A 25,086-nucleotide genomic window follows, 5' to 3' on the forward strand; every position below is an offset into this window, starting at 1 on the left:
TGTGTCTGCTCCACATGTGACAGCGTTGACTTAGAAAACTTCAGTTTTGCCTCACAGAGAAATAGCTATCATAGAATGAAGACAAGTCGGAGCCATGGAGCAACTCAAGGTTAAATGTTTAATATACTTGCAGGCCAGTATCTAGACTTAATACAGTTTTCTTCAGGCTCCAAGCAGATGCTCATTTGCATATGCACCCTCATTGGTGGTCTGCTTTTTGATGGGAACACATCACGGCTCATCCCATCTTCAGCTGCTCTTCTGGTGTGTGTGTGTGTGTGTGTGTCACTATATGTACATATGTACGTCTCTGTATGTATGCTCACATGAATGCAGGTACCTCCACAGGCCAGAAGGGGGCCTCAGATCCCCACAGAGTTACAAGCCATAGTGAAACACCAGCCACTGTGGATGCTGGGAACTGAAGTCAGGCCCAGCAAGTGTTCCTAACGACTGAGTCATGTCTCTAGCCCCTTGAGCCATTGTGAATGTATATTTATATCAAGGTTTTCTGGCTTTTCCTTATAGGGGTGGGAACTAATTTAAACATATATTTCATGTCTTATTTACAACTCCTTCATGAGCTGGTATCACCTCATTCTAGAGACAGTAATTAGCATGAACATGAGTAGCTTCCACATTGCTACATGACAGGCAGCCACAGACTACGCCTGACAGCAGAGGCTTGGCCCTCTGCTGAGTCTCACACAGCACCAAGGTGTTAGCCAGGAGTGAGCTTCCGAGTTCCCCTCAGGTTCATTCAAGCTGTTGGCAGGATTCATGCCTTAGTCTCTTATGGTTATGGGGCCAAAGTGGCCATCATATTGTTGGGTATCCTCCATCCACCCTTCAGAATGTGCCTCTTTCTATGACAAGGCCAGTAGGCGAGTCTCAGAGAGGCTCCATCTTTATCCTTCAGCCCCAGATTTGAAGGGTTGCTTGAATGCTCCCTTTGGGTGAACGCACAGTCAGCTGTAACCATCACTACATCTGTGACTTTCTCTTGCCATGAAGCATACTGTAATCACGGAGCCACAGCCCAGCCTGTTTTTGGGTCCTGCCCAGGTCAAGATCAGAGGCTCACGCTAAGCAAGCAGCAGGGATGCAGGTGTCTTTGAGGCCATCTCAAGATTCTGTGCCTTTGGGCAGACTTCATATCCTTTCATTAGGATTGTGGTGTGTCATACACATACAGGGACCACAGAAATTACTAGAAGGGATGTGTAGGCCCTTTGACTTTCAGAAAATGCTTAATCCTGTGCTTTTTATTTGAACTGTCACAGTGCCTGGAAGCAGCGAGCCCTTTATGGCACAAGGACAGGTGCCCAACAGCGGCATGCAGGACATGTACAACCAGAGTCCCTCGGGCGCCATGTCCAATCTGGGCATGGGGCAGCGGCAGCAGTTTCCCTATGGAGCCAGTTATGACCGAAGGTGAGTGCTTTTGGTGAAGATGAGACAGTGTACCCGAAACTGCCTTCCTGGAATGCACACGTGTGAGCCCTGGGGGCTGAGCCTCCCGTGACAGCACAGTGTGTGACCTTTTTTTATGTGCCACCGATGACCACATAGTGTCCAGTGGCTACTTAGAGTGGGTGGCCTCAGCCGGACACTTGTCTCAGACACTCAGGGGCTGTTATTTATAAGCAGGTATCTGCAGCATACCTCAGAGTCAGGTCTGCTGACATGCCTGGGACAGGCCACTCTTCCCTCGGAACTCAGGAGCCACAGCACACTGCACCATCCCTCCCAAGCACCAGCATCCCTCTGAGGCAGCTGTTGTTACCACAGTGAGACAGCCTAGATGTGGTACCTGTGAACGCTACCAGCTTCCCGGGCGGTCCGTACCAGGCGCTCCTCCCCATACTTCCTTGGGGATATCTAAGATATCACACTTGGCTCTCGGGCTTTCTGAGTTCTGGACCAAGGGTGTATTTTGCTCTTAACAGACATCTCTGAGAAACCCCACCATTCAGGGACACAAGAGCCTCTCCAGTGAAGCCACTTTGGCATCCACATGGCAGGTCAGGCCACAGGATCACTTTTACACTGACTCTACTTAGGAGGACAGTGAGATGTCATGGGAAGGCCATCAGAAGCCTCATCCTTCAGTGGTGACAGCGATGGGCTTCCTTCATGAAGAGGTCCCTCACCTGTGCCCCAGGCTGACACCAAAGGCCGCTCTTGTATGGTGTATTCTCTGCTTCCCTCCTGAGAGAGATGCTTCAGGCAGCCTCTCGGTATGTGGTTTGTACTTGTGGTGTATGAGGAAAAAGCAGGAAGCACCCAAGAGGAAAGGCCTTGTCCTGTCCGTGGCTGTGGTGTGCTGGTGAAGGACAGAGCTGATTTGAGTCCCTTCCTCCATGATCCTGGTGTGGTCGGTGTCTGCGCAGGGTGACAGACCGCACCTAGGCTCTCACCAGCACACTGCTAGAGCCGAAGGAGGGGTGAGTGGAGAGGACTGATACCAAGGGTGGGTGTGAAAATCTCCGGGCTCTTCTGGGAGCCTGGCTCTTGGGTGCAGAGCCACTGGTGACCAGGTGGCAGGTCTTCTCGGTGTTCTGCAGTTTGGTTTTTCCTCGTACCCTGCCCACGTGTGATGGATATCTGTTGGTATCCTCTGCTCGGTGAGCTATCACCGGTGCCTAGTGCATGGAATGAGGGTTACATTTAGCCATTGTGGATCCCTAGGGCATGGGGTAAGGGTTCGGTTGGGTTTGGGTTTAGGACCCAGTAAGAACTACTGGTTTTGTTTTGTTTTGTTTTGTTTTCCCAGTGACATTAGACAGATGTACAAGGACAGACTGCAGTAAGCTTTCTCTCCTATTTCCTCCCAGTGCCTGGCTTTGACTAGGCCACATCAGAGCCTTTCACCTCGTTGTTGGCAATCTGAAAAATGTTACCTGCCCATCTTAAGTTTTATTCTTGTTGACCATAGTTCTTCTCTCTAAACTTCCTTCTCGAGTCTTCCCCTGGCTATTTGTATGTGATACTCTAGTTTTTTCTTATTTTCATTTCTTGATCAGATTAACAATAAATATATCCAATCCAGTTACTCTCCCCTCCTACAAGATCCAGTATTTCTAAATTAAACCAGTTTATTGTCAAAGCTCCAGATCTGTTCCCCTTGAAGATGTTAATTTTATGGCATTTACAGTTTCTAAATGTGAGAGCAGTTGAAAACGAATGCTGTTTATTTCTGTGCAGGGATTTGATAGGAGTCGGTTGTAGTCATTGTTGGTGTCCTTTTCCATACCCTTTGTAATGAGGAACTTAGAATTTTGACCACTCCTCTGCTGGGGTTAGCATCTGGGGATTCACTTCCTAACTCTAGCCTTAAAGTCCAAAACATGTCTGTCCTCAGTGAGGGAGTAGAGGACAGAAGCATCTCCATGCTCTGATGCTTCTAGAAATGCTGCTGCTGCTGCTGCTGCTGCTGCTGCTGCTGCTGCTGCACCTTGGTTTCTTCTTGCTCCCATGACAACACCATGCAGCACTTTGGGGATGGGTGGAGCTTCCGCCTCAAAGGAAGAGGCCACAGCCAGGACAAGTACACACAAGGCCTGCCCGTCCAACCGGTATTCCTCTGACACTATTAGCAACAGCCTGAGCTGGGAGCTTGGCTCCGCTCCGAGATGGGTGTTGCCGTCCCTGCGAGAGGCCGGGACTCAGCTGTGGCCTCCTGTGCTGTTGAAAGTGGTGTGTGGAGAGAAGGCAGGGCCATCGGGTAGAGTTTCTAGAAATGGGCTGCTCGTGTCTGTTTGCCTCAAGTCCCGTGTAAACTAAGTTTTCTTTGAATACCTTGCTCTAGGCATGAGGCTTACGGGCAGCAGTATCCAGGCCAAGGTCCTCCCACAGGACAGCCACCGTATGGAGGACACCAGCCTGGCCTGTACCCACAGCAGCCGGTGAGTTGGCCAATGGGTGTGGGTCTGTTTTCCCTTTGTCTGTCTTGCAAAGATTTGGGGAGGGCTGACCGAAGTCATACACTTTACGGAGTGGTCAGGGTGGGTTAACTAGAAAGTACTCCTGGGATTTTGAACTTGGAAAATTGAAAACAGCCCTTGAAATGTAGTATTCTGGAATACATATAGCATGTTGGACACGTCTGTGATCACCCCCATGCCCACAGGTTCCAGATCCATGAACTGAGGCAACCATAGGTCCAAAGGCAAGTGCACAGAGCATGCGCATACATTTCCTCCGTCATCATTCTCTAAATAAGTAGGGCACAGCTATTTATATATATATATATATATATATATATATATATATATATATATATATATACACATATATGCTATTTATACACATATACATATACATATATACATATATACATATATATATATGTATATGTGTATATATAGCATTCACTTACATTGTATTATGAATCTGAGTACTCTAGAAATAACCAAAATGACCAAGAGTGTGTGTAGATGGTATTGAAAACTTGAGCATTTTTCTCCAAGGGACTTGAATGTCCATGGATGTGACCTGCAGGTGTCCTGGAACTAGTCTCTGTAGATACCCAGGGACAACTGTATGCTATTTAGTAAATCCACTGTAGGACAGAAATGTACCATACTTATAGCAGAAGAAACTCAGACTGTTGTAGACCAAGACTGAAAGCTAGCTCTTTTAAAATGAGATATTGACACCACGTATTTTGGTGGGTGCTACTCCAGTGACTGCATTGCCCACTGCACCCCAAAGTGTACTCACTAAATTTTTTCTCTTTAAAATAACAAGTAATGACATATTTTATGTAATAAAATAGTTCATGCTGGCTCCCAGCAGAGTCATGCAGAAGTCACAGTGACCCTGAGGGTGGAACTCCTGATGTGGCCTCAGCCGCTCGGATCCAGTTGCTGAGCTACCTTTTTGATCTGGGATCTCTGGAAAAACAGAGAGAGAGGGAGAGGGAGAGGGAGAAGGAGAAGGAGAAGAAAAAGAAGTGTGTATGTGTGTGTGTGTGTGTGTGTGTGTGTGTGTGTGTGTGTGTGTGTGTGTGAATTGTCTTTTTAGAATTTTTCAGTAACAGTTTTTTTGAAATCCTCATTTACTTCTGGAGCATTCCTACAGAAGGAATTGCATTCCTACAATTGTTGAAGTGAAATAGCACAGTCCACCCCTCAGCATCTCTGCCTGCCCCCCCCTCCATCAGGAAGTCCCGCCCCCCTGATGGGCGCTGGGGAAAGACTCTCTGGGGGTAGAGTTCAGTGGAAGGAGTTGTGTGGAGGGACCAGTATGAGTTTCATGGAGAACTGGACCTGGACAAGCTGGGCATCTGGGCAGGAGCCAGGATATGGACATCAGGTGTGGTGGTCCAGCCTGAGGAACTGGCATAGAGGCATTGGTATCTAAAGGGGTCCCTTTAGTCCAGAACCTCCCGGGTAGCCCTGGCATCTCCAGCATGCTCCTGTAAGGCAGGACACCTTGCCTCTGGGGTCCTCTCAGTTCCATCTGTCCACATGCACTGCTATGTGGTCACCCATGCTGTGCTATCCCTGGATTGCGGCCCAAGGAAAGGGGCCCTTGTTTTTCTCACAGAAAGTTTCATGTACGTGGAAGCAGACTTGGGAATCTGCCCTCCTCGGAGTGTATAGCAATACTGAAATCCGAGCCTCAATTGTTAGTGGTTGTCAGTACGTGGGAGCGTCCCATATTCATTTTGAAATGAACATTCTACCCAGTAATAACTATTTTGCATAATTTGAGTGTGTATGATTATACCTCTGAGAGTACATCAGTATGATTTGTCTGTGTATGAATTTCAGAATTACAAACGCCATATGGATGGCATGTACGGGCCTCCGGCCAAGCGCCACGAAGGGGACATGTACAACATGCAGTATGGCGGCCAGCAGCAGGAAGTGTACAACCAGTATGGAAGCTCTTACTCTGGCCCGGACAGGAGGCCCATCCAGGGCCAGTATCCCTACCCCTACAACAGAGAGAGGATGCAGGGCCCAGGCCAGATGCAGCCCCATGGAATCCCACCTCAGATGATGGGTGGTCCCATGCAGTCATCCTCCAGCGAGGGGCCTCAGCAGAATATGTGGGCGACACGCAACGATATGCCTTATCCCTACCAGAACAGGCAAGGCCCAGGCGGCCCTGCACAGGCGCCGCCTTACCCAGGCATGAACCGTACAGATGATATGATGGTACCAGATCAGAGGATCAACCATGAGAGCCAGTGGCCTTCTCACGTCAGCCAGCGCCAGCCTTACATGTCGTCTTCGGCCTCCATGCAGCCCATCACGCGCCCACCTCAGTCATCCTACCAGACGCCACCGTCACTGCCAAACCACATCTCCAGGGCGCCTAGCCCTGCCTCCTTCCAGCGCTCCCTGGAGAGTCGCATGTCTCCAAGCAAGTCTCCCTTCCTGCCCGCCATGAAGATGCAGAAGGTCATGCCCACAGTCCCCACATCCCAGGTCACCGGGCCACCCCCTCAGCCACCGCCAATCAGAAGGGAGATTACCTTCCCTCCTGGTTCTGTGGAAGCATCCCAGCCCATCCTCAAACAAAGGCGAAAGATCACCTCAAAAGACATTGGTAAGAGTTTGGGAGGGGTGTTCTGAAAATGGGATGCTTTTCGCAATCTAGAACTTTAATTTAGTTGTAATTTCTATCCATTCAGTTGGATGAGATTCTTAATAATACAAATTATCAGGATATTTACATATGGAAGTGTTGATTAGAAGCCACTCATCTGAATAAGAAACAAGCCAGAGAAGAGCCCGCATGGAAATGATGATGCTTCTAGGTGCAGAGGTTGCTTGTGTGAGATACTGGAGCTCTTGGGGACAGACCCCCAAATGCTGTGGGTTGGCTTCAGATTTAACCTTAACCAAGCCACTTAATTGCTGCCACGAAAGCTTAAGAGACCCATTGTGAGGCTGAGGAATTGAAGGCAAGCCACTCTGATGACAATGTGGGATGAGTTTCCATGGGGACAGGTAGAAACCAGGCTATGCTATATAGATGGATGGATATGATATGTGGAATGTTCTCGGCTGTGATGTATGGAACTGCCGTAATCCACACCACCCTGGCAGATACAGGCCAAGGAGGTAACCTCAGCTGAATACTAATGCTGCTCGCCCGTCCTCTGTGAGATGATGGGAATACTAATTAGCGGCCTGGAATGTCTGGGAGTAAACACAGCCTTTTCTGCATTTATTTTGAAGTTCGTTTAACCCAGTAAGGGAAATAATAGCTCATGGTTGTATAAGAAAAACATTTTTTTCAAAGATTTTGGAATCACTTGGCTTAAAATCATTTGCAGTGATTAGAAAATTAAAGATATTTAATTAATGATAGTAAAGATCCTTTCAATTGTTGGACATTAAGCAGGTACAAAGTAAGAAAAAATAGGGTATCTTTTATATATGGGAGCTGTAGGGGAGATGCTGGCATACAGATACTGAGCCCAATTTTATAGAGAAGTTAAATTAAATAGATATTTATGTTTTGTGTGTATTGTATGTTTAAATAGATACATATACCTACTTTTTTTTTTTTTTTTTTTTTTTTGGTTTTTCGAGACAGGGTTTCTCTGTATAGCTTTGCGCCTTTCCTAGAGCTCACTTGGTAGCCCAGGCTGGCCTCGAACTCACAGAGATCCGCCTGGCTCTGCCTCCCGAGTGCTGGGATTAAAGGCGTGCGCCACCAACACCCGGCATATACCTACTTTTTTAAAGTTGTATTTATTTTTATGGGATATTTTGCCTGCATGTGTATCTGCACTACATGCATGCATTGCCCAAGGAAGCCAGAAGAGGGCGTTAAATCTTCAAGAATTGGCATTCCAGATGGTTGTGAGCTGCTATCTGGGTGCCGGACCCCAACCCTGGTCCTCTCCAAAACAATAACTGCACTTAACTGCTGAGCCACCTCTCCAGCCCAGTATCTGGTTTTGGTGTTTTGTTTTGTTTTGTTTTTTACCTCTGAATTCAGTTTCTATCAGTGCTTACCTTCGACCTAGGGAAATTTATGCTCCTTATTTTCAAAAGTCCGACCCCTTGTATGACAAAAGTCTTGTTTTCCTCTTTAAAAGCTTGTAAAACAAAATCACACTGAGGATGTCCTTGGTGGACACACCTACATACACCCCCCCACCCCCGACTCACACACAGACTGCACCACTTGTAGCTGTGGCGAGTGGGGTAGAGCAGGTTCCCTCCCCACCTTGGGGTCACATCCCAGGCCACTGTAGGCCTCCTGAAGAGCTCCCACTGCAGACTGGGGACACGGGGAGCCCCTGTGCGGTCCCATCCCCAGCACACCTGACTGCTGACATTGGGCAGTCCCTTCTGTGGCAGGGTAGGAAGAACAGGAAGTCCAGGCCTCAGGCTCCCTCCCCTCGGCTCAGCGCACCCTGAAAACTAACCAAGTACCTGGTGTGCGGCCACAGCGTGTTCCGAAGGAGGGACGTGGAAGGGGAAAAGACCGCTCTGGAAAACCAAGACCATTGTCTAAGGTTACACTGTTGAGGATTACATTTTCTTCTAATGCCACAAACTTCCAGTCTTCCCAAGATGCCACCTTGGATCCTTTTGAGTGAAGGAGGTGACAGAAGGCCGCTGTGCTGGGGTGGCTCAAATATGCAAGCCTGGTGCACCCTGTCAGACTCTTAATTTTCCGGAGCTGAGGACCGAACTCAGGGCCTAGCAAGCGCAAGGCTAGGCAAGCACTCTACCACTGAGCTAAATCCCCAACCCCCGCTTCAGACTCTTATCACGTGGCAAAAAAAACACGCAAGATGATGAGGGCCATGCATGCTGGCCGGGCCCAACACTCAGGGCTCCTGTTTAATGCCCAAAGCAAAAAGAATCCTGAAGAACAAAGTATCCTAAGAGTTATCATCTCCAGCTAAAGTCAGATGGTCGTCCATGGCTGACTCTGCAAGCTTTGTTTACATCTGTACTGCAGCCAACACTCTCCTCCTTCCTCTGGGGCCAATGTTCCTAACATCCTATTCTCCTTCCTAGTTACTCCCGAGGCGTGGCGTGTGATGATGTCCCTTAAGTCGGGTCTGCTGGCCGAGAGCACGTGGGCCTTGGACACCATCAACATCCTCCTCTATGACGACAGCACCGTCGCCACCTTCAACCTCTCCCAGGTGAGGCAGCCGCTCGTGAGAATGGGTGGAAATTAAGTCATGCACCGTGCGGTGCTGGAGCCTGAGGTGCTGAGCAGTGACCACCCAAGACTTGGAATCACTGTAGTTATTATGAAGCAGCACTAGTCAATGGAGAGTTCTGAGTACTTGGTCTGGTGCTCATTTCCATCTTTGAGGTGTATGTGTATACATAGGAATATGCATGTATACTTTCCCGTATTTCTCATAGAAAAAAGTGGCCCCGTGTGCGGTGTGTGTTGTGGGAGATAGTAGCAAAGAAATTGTTGCTCGGAGTGAACAGGCCAGTAGGAATAATCAAAACATAAAATGAAGTTGTAATTGATGTCAATTACAGAACGTACTCTTCAGGGCAACATAATAGCTTTCTCATTTGTTCCATTGTTTTTTAGTCATTTGTTTGAGGCGGGGTCTCACGTGGCCCGGCCTGGAACCCACTATGTGATCTTGAAATGGACTCCTGATTCCATGTGTTAGGTTTGTGTGTGTGTGTGCACCACGCGCTCCAGGCGGGTTGTGTGTGTGCACCACGCGCTCCAGGCTGTGGTCTTCTTTTTTTTTTTTCCCAGTAGAAAATGGGTAACTCATGTGAGAGAATGGTACTCAATGACTATTATGTCCCCCCATATGAATGAAATGACCAGGGACTCCTGGCCGCGCCTGCCTCCGGGTCGGCCTCCCCACTTCTGCCTTTCTTGGCTGTTTTGAAGCAGTTGTGTGAAATCCTGCTGCTTCCCCGCTCTGGAGGCCCTCAGTTCAGAGCTGGCCGGAAAGTCGCTTCTAGGAGCATGACTGACAGACAGCAAGAAGCCTGAGAAAGATGCCAGTCACTGGGGCTGTGGGCTTTAAAGAGGTGTAGAGGATGAAAAGGAGAGGCCTGTTCTCTGTGTGGTGTGAGCAGCTCAGCCTCCTGAGGATGCGGGGCTGTCCGTTCCCTTCCTGCTACTGAATAAGTCTGGAACTTTCCACCACACTGTTTCTTTCACTGTGGCTTCCGTGTAGCCCGAGAGACAATTCTAAGTTGGAGGAATAAATTAATATGTCATAAATATTGCATGATCTGGTGCTGGTGTTTTGTTTTTAAGATAAATAGTGTGTCCAGCCTTTTCTAGAACCTTCATCCTCGTGACAGGTGAATTCTGGCTGGTCATGCATTTTTATACCTAGAAGTGCTTGATTAACTTACCCAGGGAAAAGGTAAACGTGTGAAAGGGAGGGAACCACCCAAACTTCACGTCAGAGAATACCGTAGGAATCACGGAAATGACTGCGTGGTGCAGCTCATGTCCCCATACCCCGGACAGGTGTCCCAAGCCCCTTCCAGGGAGGAGAGTAGATGTGCAAGTGTGGCTGCTTTCCACAGCATCGGTCACACAGATCCTCATTGCACGCGGCCGTCCGCAGCCTGAGGATAACAGGCTGTGAGCTGGGGCGAGCGGGCAGCACACTCAGCCTCTGCAGGCAGTGTCTCTGCTAGTGGCTGTCGTCTTTCACTTAGCGTCATGAATAACTGAGATTTCAGTTGCATCTTATGGAGTAGTCTCAAACATCTATCGGGGACTAAATTGATTTGTTGATAATTTTCAGTGTTTATAAGCTAGTACGTTGCTGAAATTGTCTCCTCCAAAAGATAGAGAAAGAACATAAATTAGGGCAACCTATGACACCTGAGACAAAAATAACCATAAAAATCCTGAGAATCATAACCATAAAACCCTCATCAGACGACTGCCAGGTAAACAGTGGAAGAGCAAACAGATTTGCTTTGGATGCAGGAGTCGATTAAACGCTTGCTCCTACTGCTCCCAATGCACAATCCCTAAATCATGCAAGCTGTAGAGAGTAGTGGAGCCCCCATGTTGGGGCCATGGCTCTGGAAAGCTGGTGCCGGTGCTGGCAGTGCCAGTTGGCAGAGAACCAGAGACACGCTCGTATATACTTTGTCCATCCTCAGGAAGGTAACTCGGTGTGTGGTGTGCCCTCCAGGGTCTGGCCAGAAGGACATTCAAACAGTATGGACGTCATTACCCAAAGCTGCCCTAGGCTCAGGCTCCTGCCCCTTCGGTCAGATCTGATGTCCTCACCCTCTACCTGTTCTCTCTCTCTCTTCTCTTCTCTAGCTGTCTGGATTCCTGGAGCTTTTAGTAGAGTACTTTCGAAAATGCCTAATTGACATTTTCGGAATTCTTATGGAATATGAAGTGGGTGACCCCAGCCAAAAAGCACTTGGTCACCATGTGGGGAAGAAAGGTGACAGCCGGTCCTCGGAGGGAGACGATTCTGGGAAGGAAGAGGAAGATGCTGAGTGTCTTGATGAAGAGGAGGAGGATGAGGAGGAGGAGGAAGACGGCGAAAAGATGGAGTCAGAGGGGAAGAGCTCCACTGCCCCTGCTGCTCCAGATGCAACCCCGGACCCCAAGGAGACACCAAAGCAGGCCAGTAAGTTTGACAAGCTGCCCATAAAGATTGTCAAAAAGAGCAACCTGTTTGTGGTGGACCGGTCTGACAAGCTGGGCCGCGTGCAAGAGTTCAACAGCGGGCTCCTGCACTGGCAGCTGGGGGGTGGCGACACCACAGAGCACATCCAGACTCACTTCGAGAGCAAGATGGAGATCCCTCCTCGCAGGCGCCCGCCTCCACCTCTGAGCTCCACAGGAAGGAAGAAAGAGCCGGAAGGCAAAGGTGATTCTGAGGAGCAGCCAGAGAAAAGCATCATAGCCACCATCGATGACGTCTTGTCTGCCCGGCCAGGGGCCCTGCCTGAAGACGCCAACCCAGGACCCCAAACCGACAGTAGCAAGTTTCCCTTTGGAATCCAGCAGGCCAAAAGCCACCGGAACATCAGGCTCCTGGAGGATGAGCCCAGGAGCCGAGACGAGACACCCCTGTGCACCATCGCACACTGGCAGGACTCACTGGCCAAGCGCTGCATCTGTGTGTCCAACATCGTGCGGAGCTTGTCTTTCGTGCCTGGCAACGACGCAGAGATGTCCAAACACCCAGGCCTGGTGCTGATCCTGGGAAAGCTGATCCTGCTGCATCACGAGCATCCAGAGAGAAAACGGGCGCCGCAAACCTATGAGAAGGAGGAGGAGGAGGACAAGGGGGTGGCGTGCAGCAAAGATGAGTGGTGGTGGGACTGCCTTGAGGTCTTGCGGGATAACACATTGGTCACGTTGGCCAACATTTCCGGGCAGCTAGACTTGTCTGCATACACGGAGAGCATCTGCTTGCCGATCCTGGACGGCTTGCTGCACTGGATGGTGTGCCCGTCTGCAGAGGCACAGGACCCCTTTCCCACCGTGGGGCCCAACTCAGTCCTGTCACCACAGAGACTTGTGCTGGAGACCCTCTGTAAACTCAGTATCCAGGACAACAACGTGGACCTGATCTTGGCCACACCTCCATTTAGTCGTCAGGAGAAATTTTATGCTACATTAGTTAGGTACGTGGGGGATCGCAAAAACCCAGTCTGTCGAGAAATGTCCATGGCGCTTTTATCGAACCTTGCCCAGGGGGACGCACTGGCAGCAAGGGCAATAGCTGTCCAGAAGGGAAGCATTGGAAACTTGATAAGCTTCCTGGAGGACGGGGTCACGATGGCGCAGTACCAGCAGAGCCAGCATAACCTCATGCACATGCAGCCGCCACCTCTGGAGCCTCCTAGTGTAGACATGATGTGCAGGGCGGCCAAGGCTTTGCTGGCCATGGCCAGAGTGGACGAAAACCGCTCAGAATTCCTTTTGCACGAGGGTCGGTTGCTGGATATCTCGATATCGGCTGTCCTGAACTCTCTGGTGGCGTCTGTCATCTGTGACGTACTGTTTCAGATTGGGCAGTCATGACATACGTGAGGAGACACGCATGTGTGAGTGAAGATAGAGGGTCACGTAGAAATGGCTGTTTTCTGCTCTCGTTCATCCAGCGTAGGAAGAAGGAAAAGTCTCTGCTCCTCTGCCCCGTTCACTATTTACAAATTGGGAATTAAATCATTAATTTGAACAGTTATAAAAATTAATATTTGCTGTCTGTGTGTATAAGTACATCCTTTGGGGATTTTCTATTTCTTTTTTTTTTTTTTTTAACCAAAGTTGCTGTCTAGTGCATTCAAAGGTCACTTCTTTTTTCATGAATTTCCTTTTTAATGTTTTTTTTTTTTTCATGTTGTATTGCAGTTTTGGGGAAGCGAATTGACTTTAAAAAAAGTTTTGACAAAAGATGCTAAGATAGGAAAATTTCACCACACTGAGGCAAAAAGGTGAAAGGAAAATAGATCCTTGAATTGATTTCCTGTGAATTTTATTCTTCACAGAATGAAAAAATAAAATAACAAAAACAAAACTGCATCCCGTCACCCAAAGCTCTGTGCAATAGAAACTTCTAGAAATATAGGTATAGGGGCTGGAGGAGGTGTGGCAGTCAGTCAGAACGATGAGTGATGCTGGTTTCTCCACAAGGATGTGGTTGTTTTAGGCTACGAGCAAAAAACAGCGCTTTCGGTTGGGGGTGAAAACGCACTCCTAACAGCCATCCACAGAACCGCTGCCTCAACACGACCGCCATGTCTGCTGTGGTTCAGCCTCCACGTGACAGTTCTTCACAATTCCTTCCATCATTTTTTAAATATTTTTTTTACTGCCTTTGGGCTGTGATGTATATAGAAGTTGTACATTAAACATACCCTCATTTTTTTCTTTTCTTCTTTTTTTTTTTTTTTTTAGTACAAAGTTTTTAGTTTCTTTTTCATGATGTGGTAACTACGAAGTGATGGTAGATTTAAATAATTTTTTATTTTTATTTTATATATTTTTTCATTAGGACCATATCTCCAAAAAAAAGAAACAAAAAATATAAAAAACAAAAATAAAAAAAAAAAGAGGGTAATGTACAAGTTTCTGTATGTATAAAGTCATGCTCTGTTGGGAGAGCGGCTGGTCCCAATTTGCTTCATGAATCAAGGTGTGGAAATGGTTGCATATGGATTGATTTAGGAAATGGATACCAGTACAGACAAAAAAACAAAAAAAAAAAAAGGAAGAAAAGAAAAAAGAAAACACAACTAAAAGGAAGAAACACAGCTTCAAAGATTTTTCTGTGACAAGAATCCACATTTGTATTTCAAGATAATGTAGTTTAAGAAAAGAAAAAAAATGAAAAAAACTTGATGTAAATTCCTCCTTTTCCTCTGGCTTAATGAATATCATTTATTCAGTATAAAATCTTTCTATGTCCCACATGTTAAGAATAAATGTACATTAAATCTTGTTAAGCACTGTGATGGGTGTTCTTGAATACTGTTCTAGTTTGACTAACGTGGTTGCCTAGTAACCAAGTTATTTACAGGAAATAGGGGAAGTGTAATGGCCTCCTCCTGGTAATGAAGCCTGAAGGCCAGAAGGGACTTCCGGGATACCTCCTTCAGAGTGGGGAGCAGTGGTTTGATTTCTCAGATTGTTTAGCCTTCTAAACTAGGCCTTCTCTGAAGCAGTTAACAATGGCGACCTTGAGGTGTGCTGATTTCCCTTATGCATGGGTGGTGGCTGCCCACCCCCTGAAGTGGGCCCTCCATGCTCACTGGCCTGAAATCATAACCTTCTGCCTTTCACTGCGTCTCTGTTTTAATCCTGGTTCACACTCGCTATGTTTCTTCTGTGTGCCTCCAAGTTACTCTGCATTTAGTTTACTCCGGCGTGTATAATATTTATATTGTGCAATGTTAAAAAAACATGTTATATTGTATGTGGTGTACATAGTAGCAAGTGATGATCTATTTCAGGGCATACTCATCTTCCTGCCTGCCTGGTGCACACTTGCTTTCTAATACTCAGCTCTGATTGAAAGTTTTTCTTCCTGGGTCATTGACTGTTATTGTGAAGCATTCAGTCTCTCTGAAACTGCTGCATAATCATGCTGCTGCTGTTCCTTGTTACTCTCTACCTCTCTCTGCCCTCTTCATTCTACACTTCCTGCCCCTCCCACACCCGTGACTGTGGTTCACCTCGCTCACACTAACCTCTGGAAGAGCTCGACAGGAACATTCAGTCATAACCAGGGTGAGACGTGACTCTCTGGTGTCACGAGAAAGAAATTATTTTTTCCTGCAAGCAGTCCCATCATCTAGCATCCCTCACATCACTCCAGCAAACGGATCTATGGTGAATTAAAACCCCATTTATAATTCTGCTAGATCTTAATACATCTGCTTGCAAAGAACAGATTTTAGTGTTCCCTGATGCAAATACGGAGATGTGTAAGAGAGAATTCGATAGCATCCTAATCTCTCTTGCAGACTTTGAGTAAAGGGTACAGACAGACTTTACAGGTATCTAACACCCCCGTCTCCTCGTCAGAAGAGCAGTCTCTGTGAAAGTCACGTGGCTCTAGCGAGCGTAGCCCGTTCCAGACACCACGCCCCATCCCTGTCTAGGCGCTTCTGGGAAGCCTTGCATCTCCCTTCGACTCACCCAAAACCGACTTCTAGAAGCCCACACAGGATTTACACTCTGATTAACATTATCTTGCCTATACCAAATTGCTGCTCTGTCCTAAAAAGTAGTTGTTTTCTTTTCCAGGGCTTCTCAGAAATTTACAGGATGCCCATACTCTAAATGTGTACCAAAAAAGAGAGAAATAAAGGTGCAAGAAAGTTTAGTATTTTGGAATGGTGCTATAAAGTTAAATCTTTTGGTATTTGAGTGGTTTTTTTTTAATATATATATTACATAAGAGATATTATTGGGTGACATTAGCTAACAAATAGCTATTTGGGAGTTTGATTAACTTGGATGTCCAGTCAGCTTTTGCTTGGCTGATTGAAGACTAGTTAGAGTGTTTTCCTAGTTAAAACAAAATTGTTCTTGACAGGGGTCGTGAGTGGTCTCATACAATGTCCATTCTTAACCACCCCTTCTGAGGGCTGATAGTCTTCGCTCCTAGATCCATCCACCTCAAACTGTGTGCTCGTCCTCTGTGTGTTCAACCTACAAGGATGTGAGAAATGAGATAAACAACCCCTTCTTGCTTCTTGCTGGGTTGTGGTCACTTGTTTAGAGAGTCCATCACAGTGCCTAGAACTACCACCCCCTGCAACCAAGAGAAGTGAACTTGAACGTCATGTTCAAGACAACTTTATAAAACTCAATTAAATATTTCTGATAGCGATATATAATCTGCTAAGACAGTACCTTATTCATTAACTCAGCAGGAAGTGTTGAGTGTGTACTCCCTGCCTAGGCTCCAAGGGGGCACTATCAGTGGGAAATGGTCCTGCTTTGGTTTACAGTCAGATAAGTCAACTAGTCCTCGATACCTAGAATTAAGTGAGGCCATAGCAGTTAAAGACTCCCAGTATGGTGTGTAGACTCAACCTACAGACAGTCTGGGGCCCCTGTCCACCAAGTAACTTGCTGAAGTATGCCTTGGTCCCTCTTGGGCTTTTCGATGGGATGTAGAAAGATAAAGGATAGTTACCTGGTTCCCGGGGGCGCCCAAACCAAGTAACCAAGTTGGGACTACAGAGCCCACCAAAGCCACACAAAGGCTAATTCAAAGTCCCTGTTGCTCTTAAGGCCCCGCTACCACCAGCCTCCACTTCATCCCCCCACCCTCCCAAAGGCCTCTGACATCCCTGAGTTCCGAATTAACTTGCTTTGGGGTTTAAAATGTGAATATTACGGGGAGGTTGGGAGTTGGTGGGAGATCACCAAACTGTCAAAAGTAGGAAACTCACTTGTCTTCCCAAATCTGACCTCAGGGGGATGGGGTTCCACCCTGTCTTTTTTCCAGAGTATGATCTAGGAACCAGAAGGCCTCGGAAAGGAACAGCTTGTTTGTTCTCCTGCAAGTGTGAGTTTGATCCTCACTGAACCTGTTTATCTTGAGCATTTTCTTCCTTTGTGAACCTGGGATACCACCATCACCCACCACCTTTTCCCCCCTCTAAACATGGTTTAGGGCTTTAAGAAATGCACTGTATTCTTTAGGCAAGCCTAGATGCCCTCGTTAGGGGAGAGAACATTGACCCATCTCCAGTTCTGCAGCCCGAGGGACTAATATCCTTTACCCTCCGCTTTAGCCTCCCTGTACAATTGCTAAGGATTCTTTCTGTCAGATGTTCTCCTTAAGGCCTTGGAGGAGGTGCTGGGGGTTTATTATTCCTTGGTGTACGTTTGTACCTACACAGTCCGCATTCCCATTGCCTGGTGCCCTCAACACACATTCTGCAGTTTTAAAATAAGGTCTTAGAGACTTGTGGTTTCTACAGCCCACCGCAGCCAGTGACTTTTTATAGCTGTGGCTTTTCTAGGGAAAGCCATAACGGAGTGGCCTGTTTGCTTGCCTGGGTTTTTGTCAGAGGTGGTCCCGTGACCTCTGTTGAATAGCATTTGGGATGGAGGCTCCCACCTCTCTTCCAGGCCTGGGGGAGTCAGTGTATGGAATAAACCACAGTCCCACTGCCCCACCTTTAATTTTAAGGTCAAATGTGCCAGGTAACCGGTCACAATAATTGGCTTGATGTCCCTGCCATGAGACATAGAGAGCAGAGTTCTAAGGACACCACACCCCTTCCTGCTTGGCCAAATGGTGCTGGGTCTCTGCACTGGAGGGCGTTTCTGGGCATGCTTTGATTCTATGTTCGTGGAAAGCATGGATGGGAAAATGATACTTGAGCACTTCTCTTCTGCTTGAACTTGGCATTCAGCTGGCCCGAGCATCATGTATTCTACTGACTAGATTCTCCCAGAGTCAAGGCCCTGAATGTGGACACTGGCCCCTAGAAGACATCTGTCAAATGATCAGCCCGTTCAGGCAAGGACTGCCGTTTCCAGCAGTACTTTCTGGTAAGTGATGACATTTAGTTGATTTGAACACCTGAAGGAATTGCATAACCCTTAGCTGTTCCCATGAGCCTTAGGATGGCACGTGTCCCATCTACCCTTCCAAAGACCGGAGGCCAGCACCCCACAAACGCAAAGCTAGGCCCAGGCGGAGACCTAGAATGTTCCTGTGCCTAAGGAGTTGACTCAACTTGTAAGCATTGAGAACAGAAGCCGTGGTGCCCTTGGGTCAGAGGGGAGGGGTCTCATTACTGCACCAGAGCAGAGACAAGGTCACGTGCTCATGGGCTTTCCTTTGCAGCGCTGAGGAAGGAGTCCAGGCCTTGTGCCTGCCTGGCTGCCGCTGTCTGTCAGAATAGCATTAAACTGAAGCCCAGATGAGGAAGGTCTGTGTGCACACTTGCTGGGTCCTCCCCAGGGTCTCCCTCTTGCATTCTTCTTCCTAATCCTGGAGGAACTTCAAGGGTGTGTTTAACATTGAGAAGGAAACAGTGGATGGAGCCCTCTGACCTGTGCTCACATAAGTCACCTATGAGCGACACTGGGTGAGTCCACTAAACACAGGTAGTCTGCTGGGGACCAAGGCTCCCAGTCATGCCAGACATGTTAATTTCCCATGTGAACCTTCACAGATCCCTTATCGATCGGTATTTAAATTTCTTCAAAAATTACTTTGGGCCTATGGGCTCCCATAGATAATACATTGAGAAACTAGACTCTTGTGTGAATCTGACCCTAAATGCTTTTTTTGAAGTTTGAAATACAGGGCCATTCATGCAGGTGGTGGGCCGATTCCATGAGCAGTGGCTTGACCTTCAGCACTGGGTCACTGAGGTTACCGAAGCTCCTACATGGGCACTCCTAACACCCCTGCCTGATAAAGTGACTGCCAGCCTCCCTGTTGGCTGGTGCTTAGAGCTCTGATTTTGAGATGGCTTTCTTTCCTGATTAGCTTTTCAGTCCTTTATTGTGCCTTAAAAGATGATACAAGTGACCTCCAGGGCAGGTTTCGGAGATGGCACCAATCACTTCAGTTCGGTACAGGACTTCAGTAATGCTGGTCTTCACAGGAGGGTGCATTTTACATGTTCAGTGTAGATATATTGAACAGGATTTTTAAAAGCACAATGCTTATGTTGTTAGTTCTGCATTTTTTGTTGTTTTGTTTTGTTTTCACCAAATGGTGTGAGCATATGGCCCGTGCTTCCTGGGCAGTATGATCTGAAGGGAACAGGCTCCTGGTGGCATAGAGCCATGGTGATCTGTCAAGATGAGCTTCAGTTCTGAAGAGTTGGCCGTGAAGGCCTCCTTCAGCCAACTGTCTACATACAGTCCCCTCTCCTCACATTTAATGCATGGCTGATGTGGTAGCAGGATATTGGAATGGATCTAGGGGGGGAAATTAGGTTTGGTTAATTAGTGGACGTTTATATTGGCAAGCCTGTTTTCAAAAAATAGATTTGATAGATTCGTTTGGGGGCTCAGAGTACCGAGCAGTCAAATCCTGATAGAAGCAAACATCTCCCGCCCACCCATAGAAGCTGTCTTTAATAGTTGTTGCTTAATAGTGTAACATGTGCGTGCCGGGCAGCTGTTTCTGCGGTCAGGACGTCTGTGGAGCATTGAGGTAATGCTGTGGAGAACGTTCTCTTTACCTCTTGCCTAGTTTGCCCCATGGAGCCAGAAGCAAGGATTGTGTTGTTTCTAGCTTCCTATCAGCAGTCAGACTTTCTAGGGCCCTGCGTGGGGGATTCCCCAGTGCTCCTGGCCAGTGTCCCAACTCTTGTCACATCTACCCACCTGAGTCCTCCTGGCCTCCAGGAAGAGCTCCGACCCACCCCTGGAGGGCTCACTGGTGAACAAGGACTCAGGAGCGTCCCAGGCCAGGGTTCTTAGGACCCTTCCCCAATCTAATCCTGCTGAGATCCTTGGTGCCATCCACCACAGCAGAACAGTGGCCTGGGCCTGAGCCAAGGATAGACACCACCATGTTTTTTCCTTAAGAAAACAAACATTGACCATCATGTGTGTCCTGCGGGGAACTACAGAGGAGTGAGCAGGTGTGAACCGTTCTGCCTAGCAGTGTGGCCCACTGGCTTAGCTGGCAGTAGCGTGATGTGCCGACAAGGAACCCAGCCCCGCTTGGAGGGTCAAGCTAGGAAAGTCTTCTTCCTGAGCAGGGAGCTAGGTCTGGCCCCGAGCATCCTGATGGCCAACAGAGACCCAACGAGTTCATCTGCAGGCTTAAGGCAATCTGGAGGTGCAGTGAGTCGGCACAGGGTCACGTCCCCTTGTTCCCTCTGAGAAGCTGGCACTGGGAAATGCCAGGGGTGCCAGTGCTGGAAACACAGCCAAGTCCACAGCCAGGAAGGTGCAGCTGGGGGAAATGGGGCAGGCATGCTTAGCGACCCTCAAGGGCTGGCAGGGTTCAATCTAGGGTTCCGAAAGGGGCGTGAAGGTGGCAAAACAAGACGAGAAGAGGATGGGCCATGGTCTGGGAGCATGGCTGCTCCTAAGAGACCAGCACACCAGGGACCTGCTTGTCCACAAGGCCTTTCAGGAGAGACACCAGCACTCCAACCCCACGTGGCACCTCCTCATCCATAAGCCCCAACATTGGTGTTGTTTCTAGCCTGAGGAGTAGCAACAGGAAGTACACCCTGGAACTGGGGCATCCACAGGGCCCCAGGAGGCTCGTCAGTAGGTGCTGTGTAGCTAGAGTTTTCCTGCTTTGTCCACAGTCAGGACAAATCTTTGTCACCCGCCAGTCCCACAGCCGCTCAGACCCAACCAAGGAAACATAGAGACTTATATTGCTTACAAACTGTATGGCCGTGGCAGGCTTCTTGCTAACTGTTCTTTTATCTTAAATTAACCATTTCCATAAATCTATACCTTGCCACGTGGCTGGTGGCTTACCGGCATCTTCACATGCTGCTGGTCATGGCGGCAGCTGCAGTGTCTCTCTGCCTCAGCCTTCTGCTTCCCAGAATTCTCCTCTCTCCTTGTCCCACCTACTTCCTGCCTGGCCACTGGCCAACCAGTGTTTTATTTATTGACCAATGAGAGCAATTTGACATACAGACCGTCCCACAGCAGTGCTGGATCCAGGGGTTAGACTCAGAACTGGGGCCATCTGTGTGGGATGGTCACCATAGGTCACCTCAGGGCCAGCATAGCATGTGCAGAGAGATCTGAGGGCCGGGATCCAGTTAAGAACATTGAAGGGTAGGAGGCGTGGAAATGGATGACAGCCCGGGAGAACAGGGTGGAGCCCCAGATAGACAGTCCTCATCGGGGCCTAGGACACAAGCCTGCAGACACGTGGCCACTGTCCTTTCAAGTTGGCGACTAGGAGCCAATGGGGAGAGCTGTTCCTGCTGTAGGGAAGGAAGTTCTACAGCTCGTTTCTGTGGCTTCTCCTGGAGCTATTCCTTCAAGGAGCGCTGAGGTCTGCTCTCCCTCTGGCATTCCCAGTGCGTTCAGGGAGGAGTGGCCCCGTGAGCCTGTGTGGTCAGCAACCCCACTTCTCACACAGACCTTCTGTTTGGTCTTCAGGAGTGGTGGACTCAAGACCGTGGCCTTCGATGCCCGCCATGGTACTTAGTCCTACAAGCCGTTCTCTGAGGGTGTACCTCTGTGTTGGGGGCTGGGTCATTCTCTGCCCTCAGTCCCAAGACTGGGGAAGCTGGCTTCATCCCATGAGGCCCTCCAAAGCCTCTGCAAGCACGAGAGGACCAGCCTGCTCTCGGAGCACCCATGCCTAGACTTCAGGATGGACTACCACATTTGCCTTCATCAGTGGGATAAGTCTAGAAACTGGAGAGCTTTTGACAGGTCCACAGTAGCTCCTCATCATCCTGATGGCCCCAACATCTAAGACCCTGAGATTCTGGAGAGAGAGCCTATGTCAGGTCGTGTGGTAGGTGACCAAGGCTGGAATCTCTAGATGAGCCAAGAATGGTGTAGTTCCACATGGCCTTTTTGACTGTGGCTTCCTCTTCATTCTCCAAGCTACCAATGCCTCAAGACCAGATTTTCCATGCTACTGAAACATTCCATGGAAAGCCCCTAGGGTTATAGTGCACCCTAAGTATAGCCGGGCTTTCTTTGGACCACCAGCTCCCAAAGAGTGACACAGAGACTTTTTATTAATTATGAAAGCTTGGCCTTAGCTTATGCTTGTTCCCGAGTAGCTCTTAAAACTTAAATTAACCCATTTCTATTCATCTACGTTCTGCCACGTGGCTTGTTACCTCGCCTCAGTACCCTGTGTCTGCCTTCATCTGCATCTGGCTGGCAAATCTCCAGCACCTCTGAGTCTTTCCCAGAGTTCCTGTCTCTGCCCGGAAGTTCTGCCTATCCTTTCCTGCCTAGCTGTCGGCTGTTCAGCTCTTTATTAAACCAATCAGAAGATGCCTTTAGGCAGGTGAGGTTAAACAGACATATCTTCAAACAGTGTACAAAAAGATTATCCCAACATATCAAAAGCCATATGCAGGCATCCTGTAGTGGACTCCTGAACCCTATGGGCATTTCACAGCAGGCTGGAGTAGGTAGGGGTGCTGTGTGGCCTGGTGCCCCCTCAGCACCTCACCCAAGAATCTTCTACACTATCGCAGGTCGCTTAGCCTGGTTTTCTCCTAACCGAGAATGGCAGGAAGATGAAAAAAACAAACTTACTTTTCTGAAACCACTCCCCACACCAAAAGATGGGGTGCTGTGTATTCCCACGAGCCTTGAGTCTACCGGTCCCGTTTGTGCCTGGCCTCCTCTGGGCCTGCACGCCGTTTGCGGACTGTCCCTAGCCTCCTGCACACTGCCCTCCTGCCGCTCTCCCTCCACGCTCACTAAGGTGGGCTATCTGCATCATCCTCATCCTCCATTGCTTTCCCAGAGGGCCAGCCATGGATCCCACATCATGGCCATGCCTGCTGCCACGCCGTGAGTGTCTGAAACAGCCCTTTCCTCCTTCCTCCCACATTAGTGTGTTCCTCTCTCGGTCCTTCACTGAAATGCGGCCGCTTCTGTTTAACTTTGTCCCACCCGCCACGTTCTGCTTTCTTAGGACGGCCCTTTGGCTGAGCCCCATTGTTCATAGACACATGATGACGTCATGGCTTTCTCTGCTGTCTTTCGCGTGTTCCCCCAGTTTGGGAGGCTTTTGTTTTTGTTTTTGTTTTATTCTTCTCTTTCATGTTGTCATAGTCGGTGGTTTATGTCATTTCTATACTTGATCTTGCGTTTTCGAGCATTCCTTGTCCAAATGTGGTCAGAGACCCCGTGTGCTCACCGCCTTCCCTGATAACCATGATGATTTTCACCGTGTGTTTTCCTTGGAGTGCTCTGCAGTAATTGCTTGACTTAACCGTGGTCTCCATGATACACGGTTCACTGCTTCTGTAGACCTATCCAAAAGGAACAATTAATGTTTTACTGCTAAAAATGGTTCTTTCAAACGCTCCCCCTGTTTGGATGAGACCATAATTTTTTTCTTATTTCCTGAAAAAAAAAAATAAACAATTTCATAGGAAAATATTGGCTGAATCCTTCACACAAGTCCCTTATTTTAGATCTCAGAGTCTTTTAAAGTGTCCAATTATTCCTTTTCTCTAATTTGATGGATATGAGAGGGATTTTATATAAAACTGTGTTAACATATTTCATTGACATACAGAAGTGTGCACAGAAACTTGACCATTCCGGAGCTCCCACTGGAGGTCTGTGAGGTAGAGGTGGGGCCACTGTGGAAACAGTAATGCACCAGAACCTCCCTGCTGGACAGGCAGTGCGATAAGATGTATTTCCTAAAGCCCTGCCTGGGAGGGGGGTCCCCCAAAATACAGACAGGGCTTCCCAGAGGCCTGCGAAGGCAGCAGAACATGGAAGAAGGATGTCAATTCAGGGTGAGTGCATGCTTTGTGAGAGTGTGGAGATGAGGGGTGCAGTGGAGGGGGTGTAAGTGCAAACCTCTCCTAACTGCTGTAACCACTTCCATGGGGTGCTTACAGAACTGTCTCCACACTCTAATCACTCTGCCCTTTTAAATGGGACCTGAATGGGACCGTTGGGCAGCTGTACGTCTCCCAGGTCTCTTCACTGGCCCCTGTGGCATCCCTAACCAGCTTGGCACACAGAGGTTCTTCCTCCACAGAGAGGAGGTTAGGGCTCTGGTTGGAATTTCTCTTTTGTAGGGCTAGGGCAGGTTTTAGGATAAGACATATCTTCAATGTCATTTTAAAAAGCATTTTAGAACAATTATGAATTCTCATCCAAGTTCCCAGGTGGAGAGACCCTGTGCACTTGGCCACTTGCATGCATTTTGCGTCTAGATAAGCACGACCCAGAGCTGAGTGACCCAGGGCTGAGCCCAGGAGACTGCCATGAGGCAGCCGAGTGGAGCACCAAACGTTTAAACGCTCAGGCAGTGGACGCACCACCGTGCCCAGGCCATTTACCTCACACAGTCTCTACATCTGCTTTGCCACCCAAGCCAGCCACAGCTGCTCTCCAGACAGTGACAGTCTCTGGGACTTCATCAAGCTCTCTCTCCGCAGTGGCTGGCCAGCGAATGTCATGTGCCTCTCCATAACGCTCTATGGCCCCCTCAAAATCCGGAGACACCCACTACCCACCTGGGTCAGTGTGCACTTGGTGGGGAGAGGAGTCTCATTATGGCACTTGCTGGGGACAGTTGTGAGTGTTCACTTTATAGATGTTTGGGGCTTCGGAACAACAGAACAAGGGCCAGCACTGCCCTACAGGGAACGGTTGGTTACCCTATATTAAAGAAAAAAAAAGAGGTCCTCTGTTTGAGGAGACACCAAGCCAAGTGGTTTGGGGCTCCTAAAGATGTCTTGGTGACAGTGAGGAAGACATGATTGTGAAGGAATCCGGACGGACAGGTGCTGGGGTGTAATGGGTTGCGCAGGGGCTGTTGTTTTTCACAAAATGAGGGAAAGACATCCAGGCAGTCAGTCATTAAGAAGGCAGCATAATAGTCTTGTCATGTCTGCTCCGTGACAGCTCTGCCGGGTTCTGATTTGTCCTGCGCCTCAAATGACCCTCCAAGAGCAACTGTGTCCTCTGACCAAGCTG

General features: G+C 48.4%; 1 protein-coding gene across 5 annotated transcripts in view; it reads left to right on the plus strand.

The window, feature by feature from the left end:
* Positions 1-14,420, plus strand: part of Arid1b (AT-rich interaction domain 1B) — a 377,401-nt gene extending 362,981 nt beyond the window's left edge. For all 5 annotated transcript variants that reach the window (XM_076552846.1, XM_076552847.1, XM_076552848.1 and 2 more), the window contains 5 exons: positions 1,284-1,434; positions 3,812-3,908; positions 5,781-6,564; positions 9,003-9,133; positions 11,272-14,420. In XM_076552846.1, coding sequence (XP_076408961.1) covers positions 1,284-1,434; positions 3,812-3,908; positions 5,781-6,564; positions 9,003-9,133; positions 11,272-12,996 — 2,888 coding nt within the window. In that variant the 3' untranslated portion in view covers positions 12,997-14,420. The remainder of the gene's footprint in view (positions 1-1,283; positions 1,435-3,811; positions 3,909-5,780; positions 6,565-9,002; positions 9,134-11,271) is intronic.
* The last annotated feature ends 10,666 nt before the right edge of the window (positions 14,421-25,086 follow it).

This window comes from Peromyscus maniculatus, chromosome 16 (genome assembly GCF_049852395.1).
Source record: "Peromyscus maniculatus bairdii isolate BWxNUB_F1_BW_parent chromosome 16, HU_Pman_BW_mat_3.1, whole genome shotgun sequence".
Taxonomy (NCBI): Eukaryota; Metazoa; Chordata; class Mammalia; order Rodentia; family Cricetidae; genus Peromyscus; species Peromyscus maniculatus.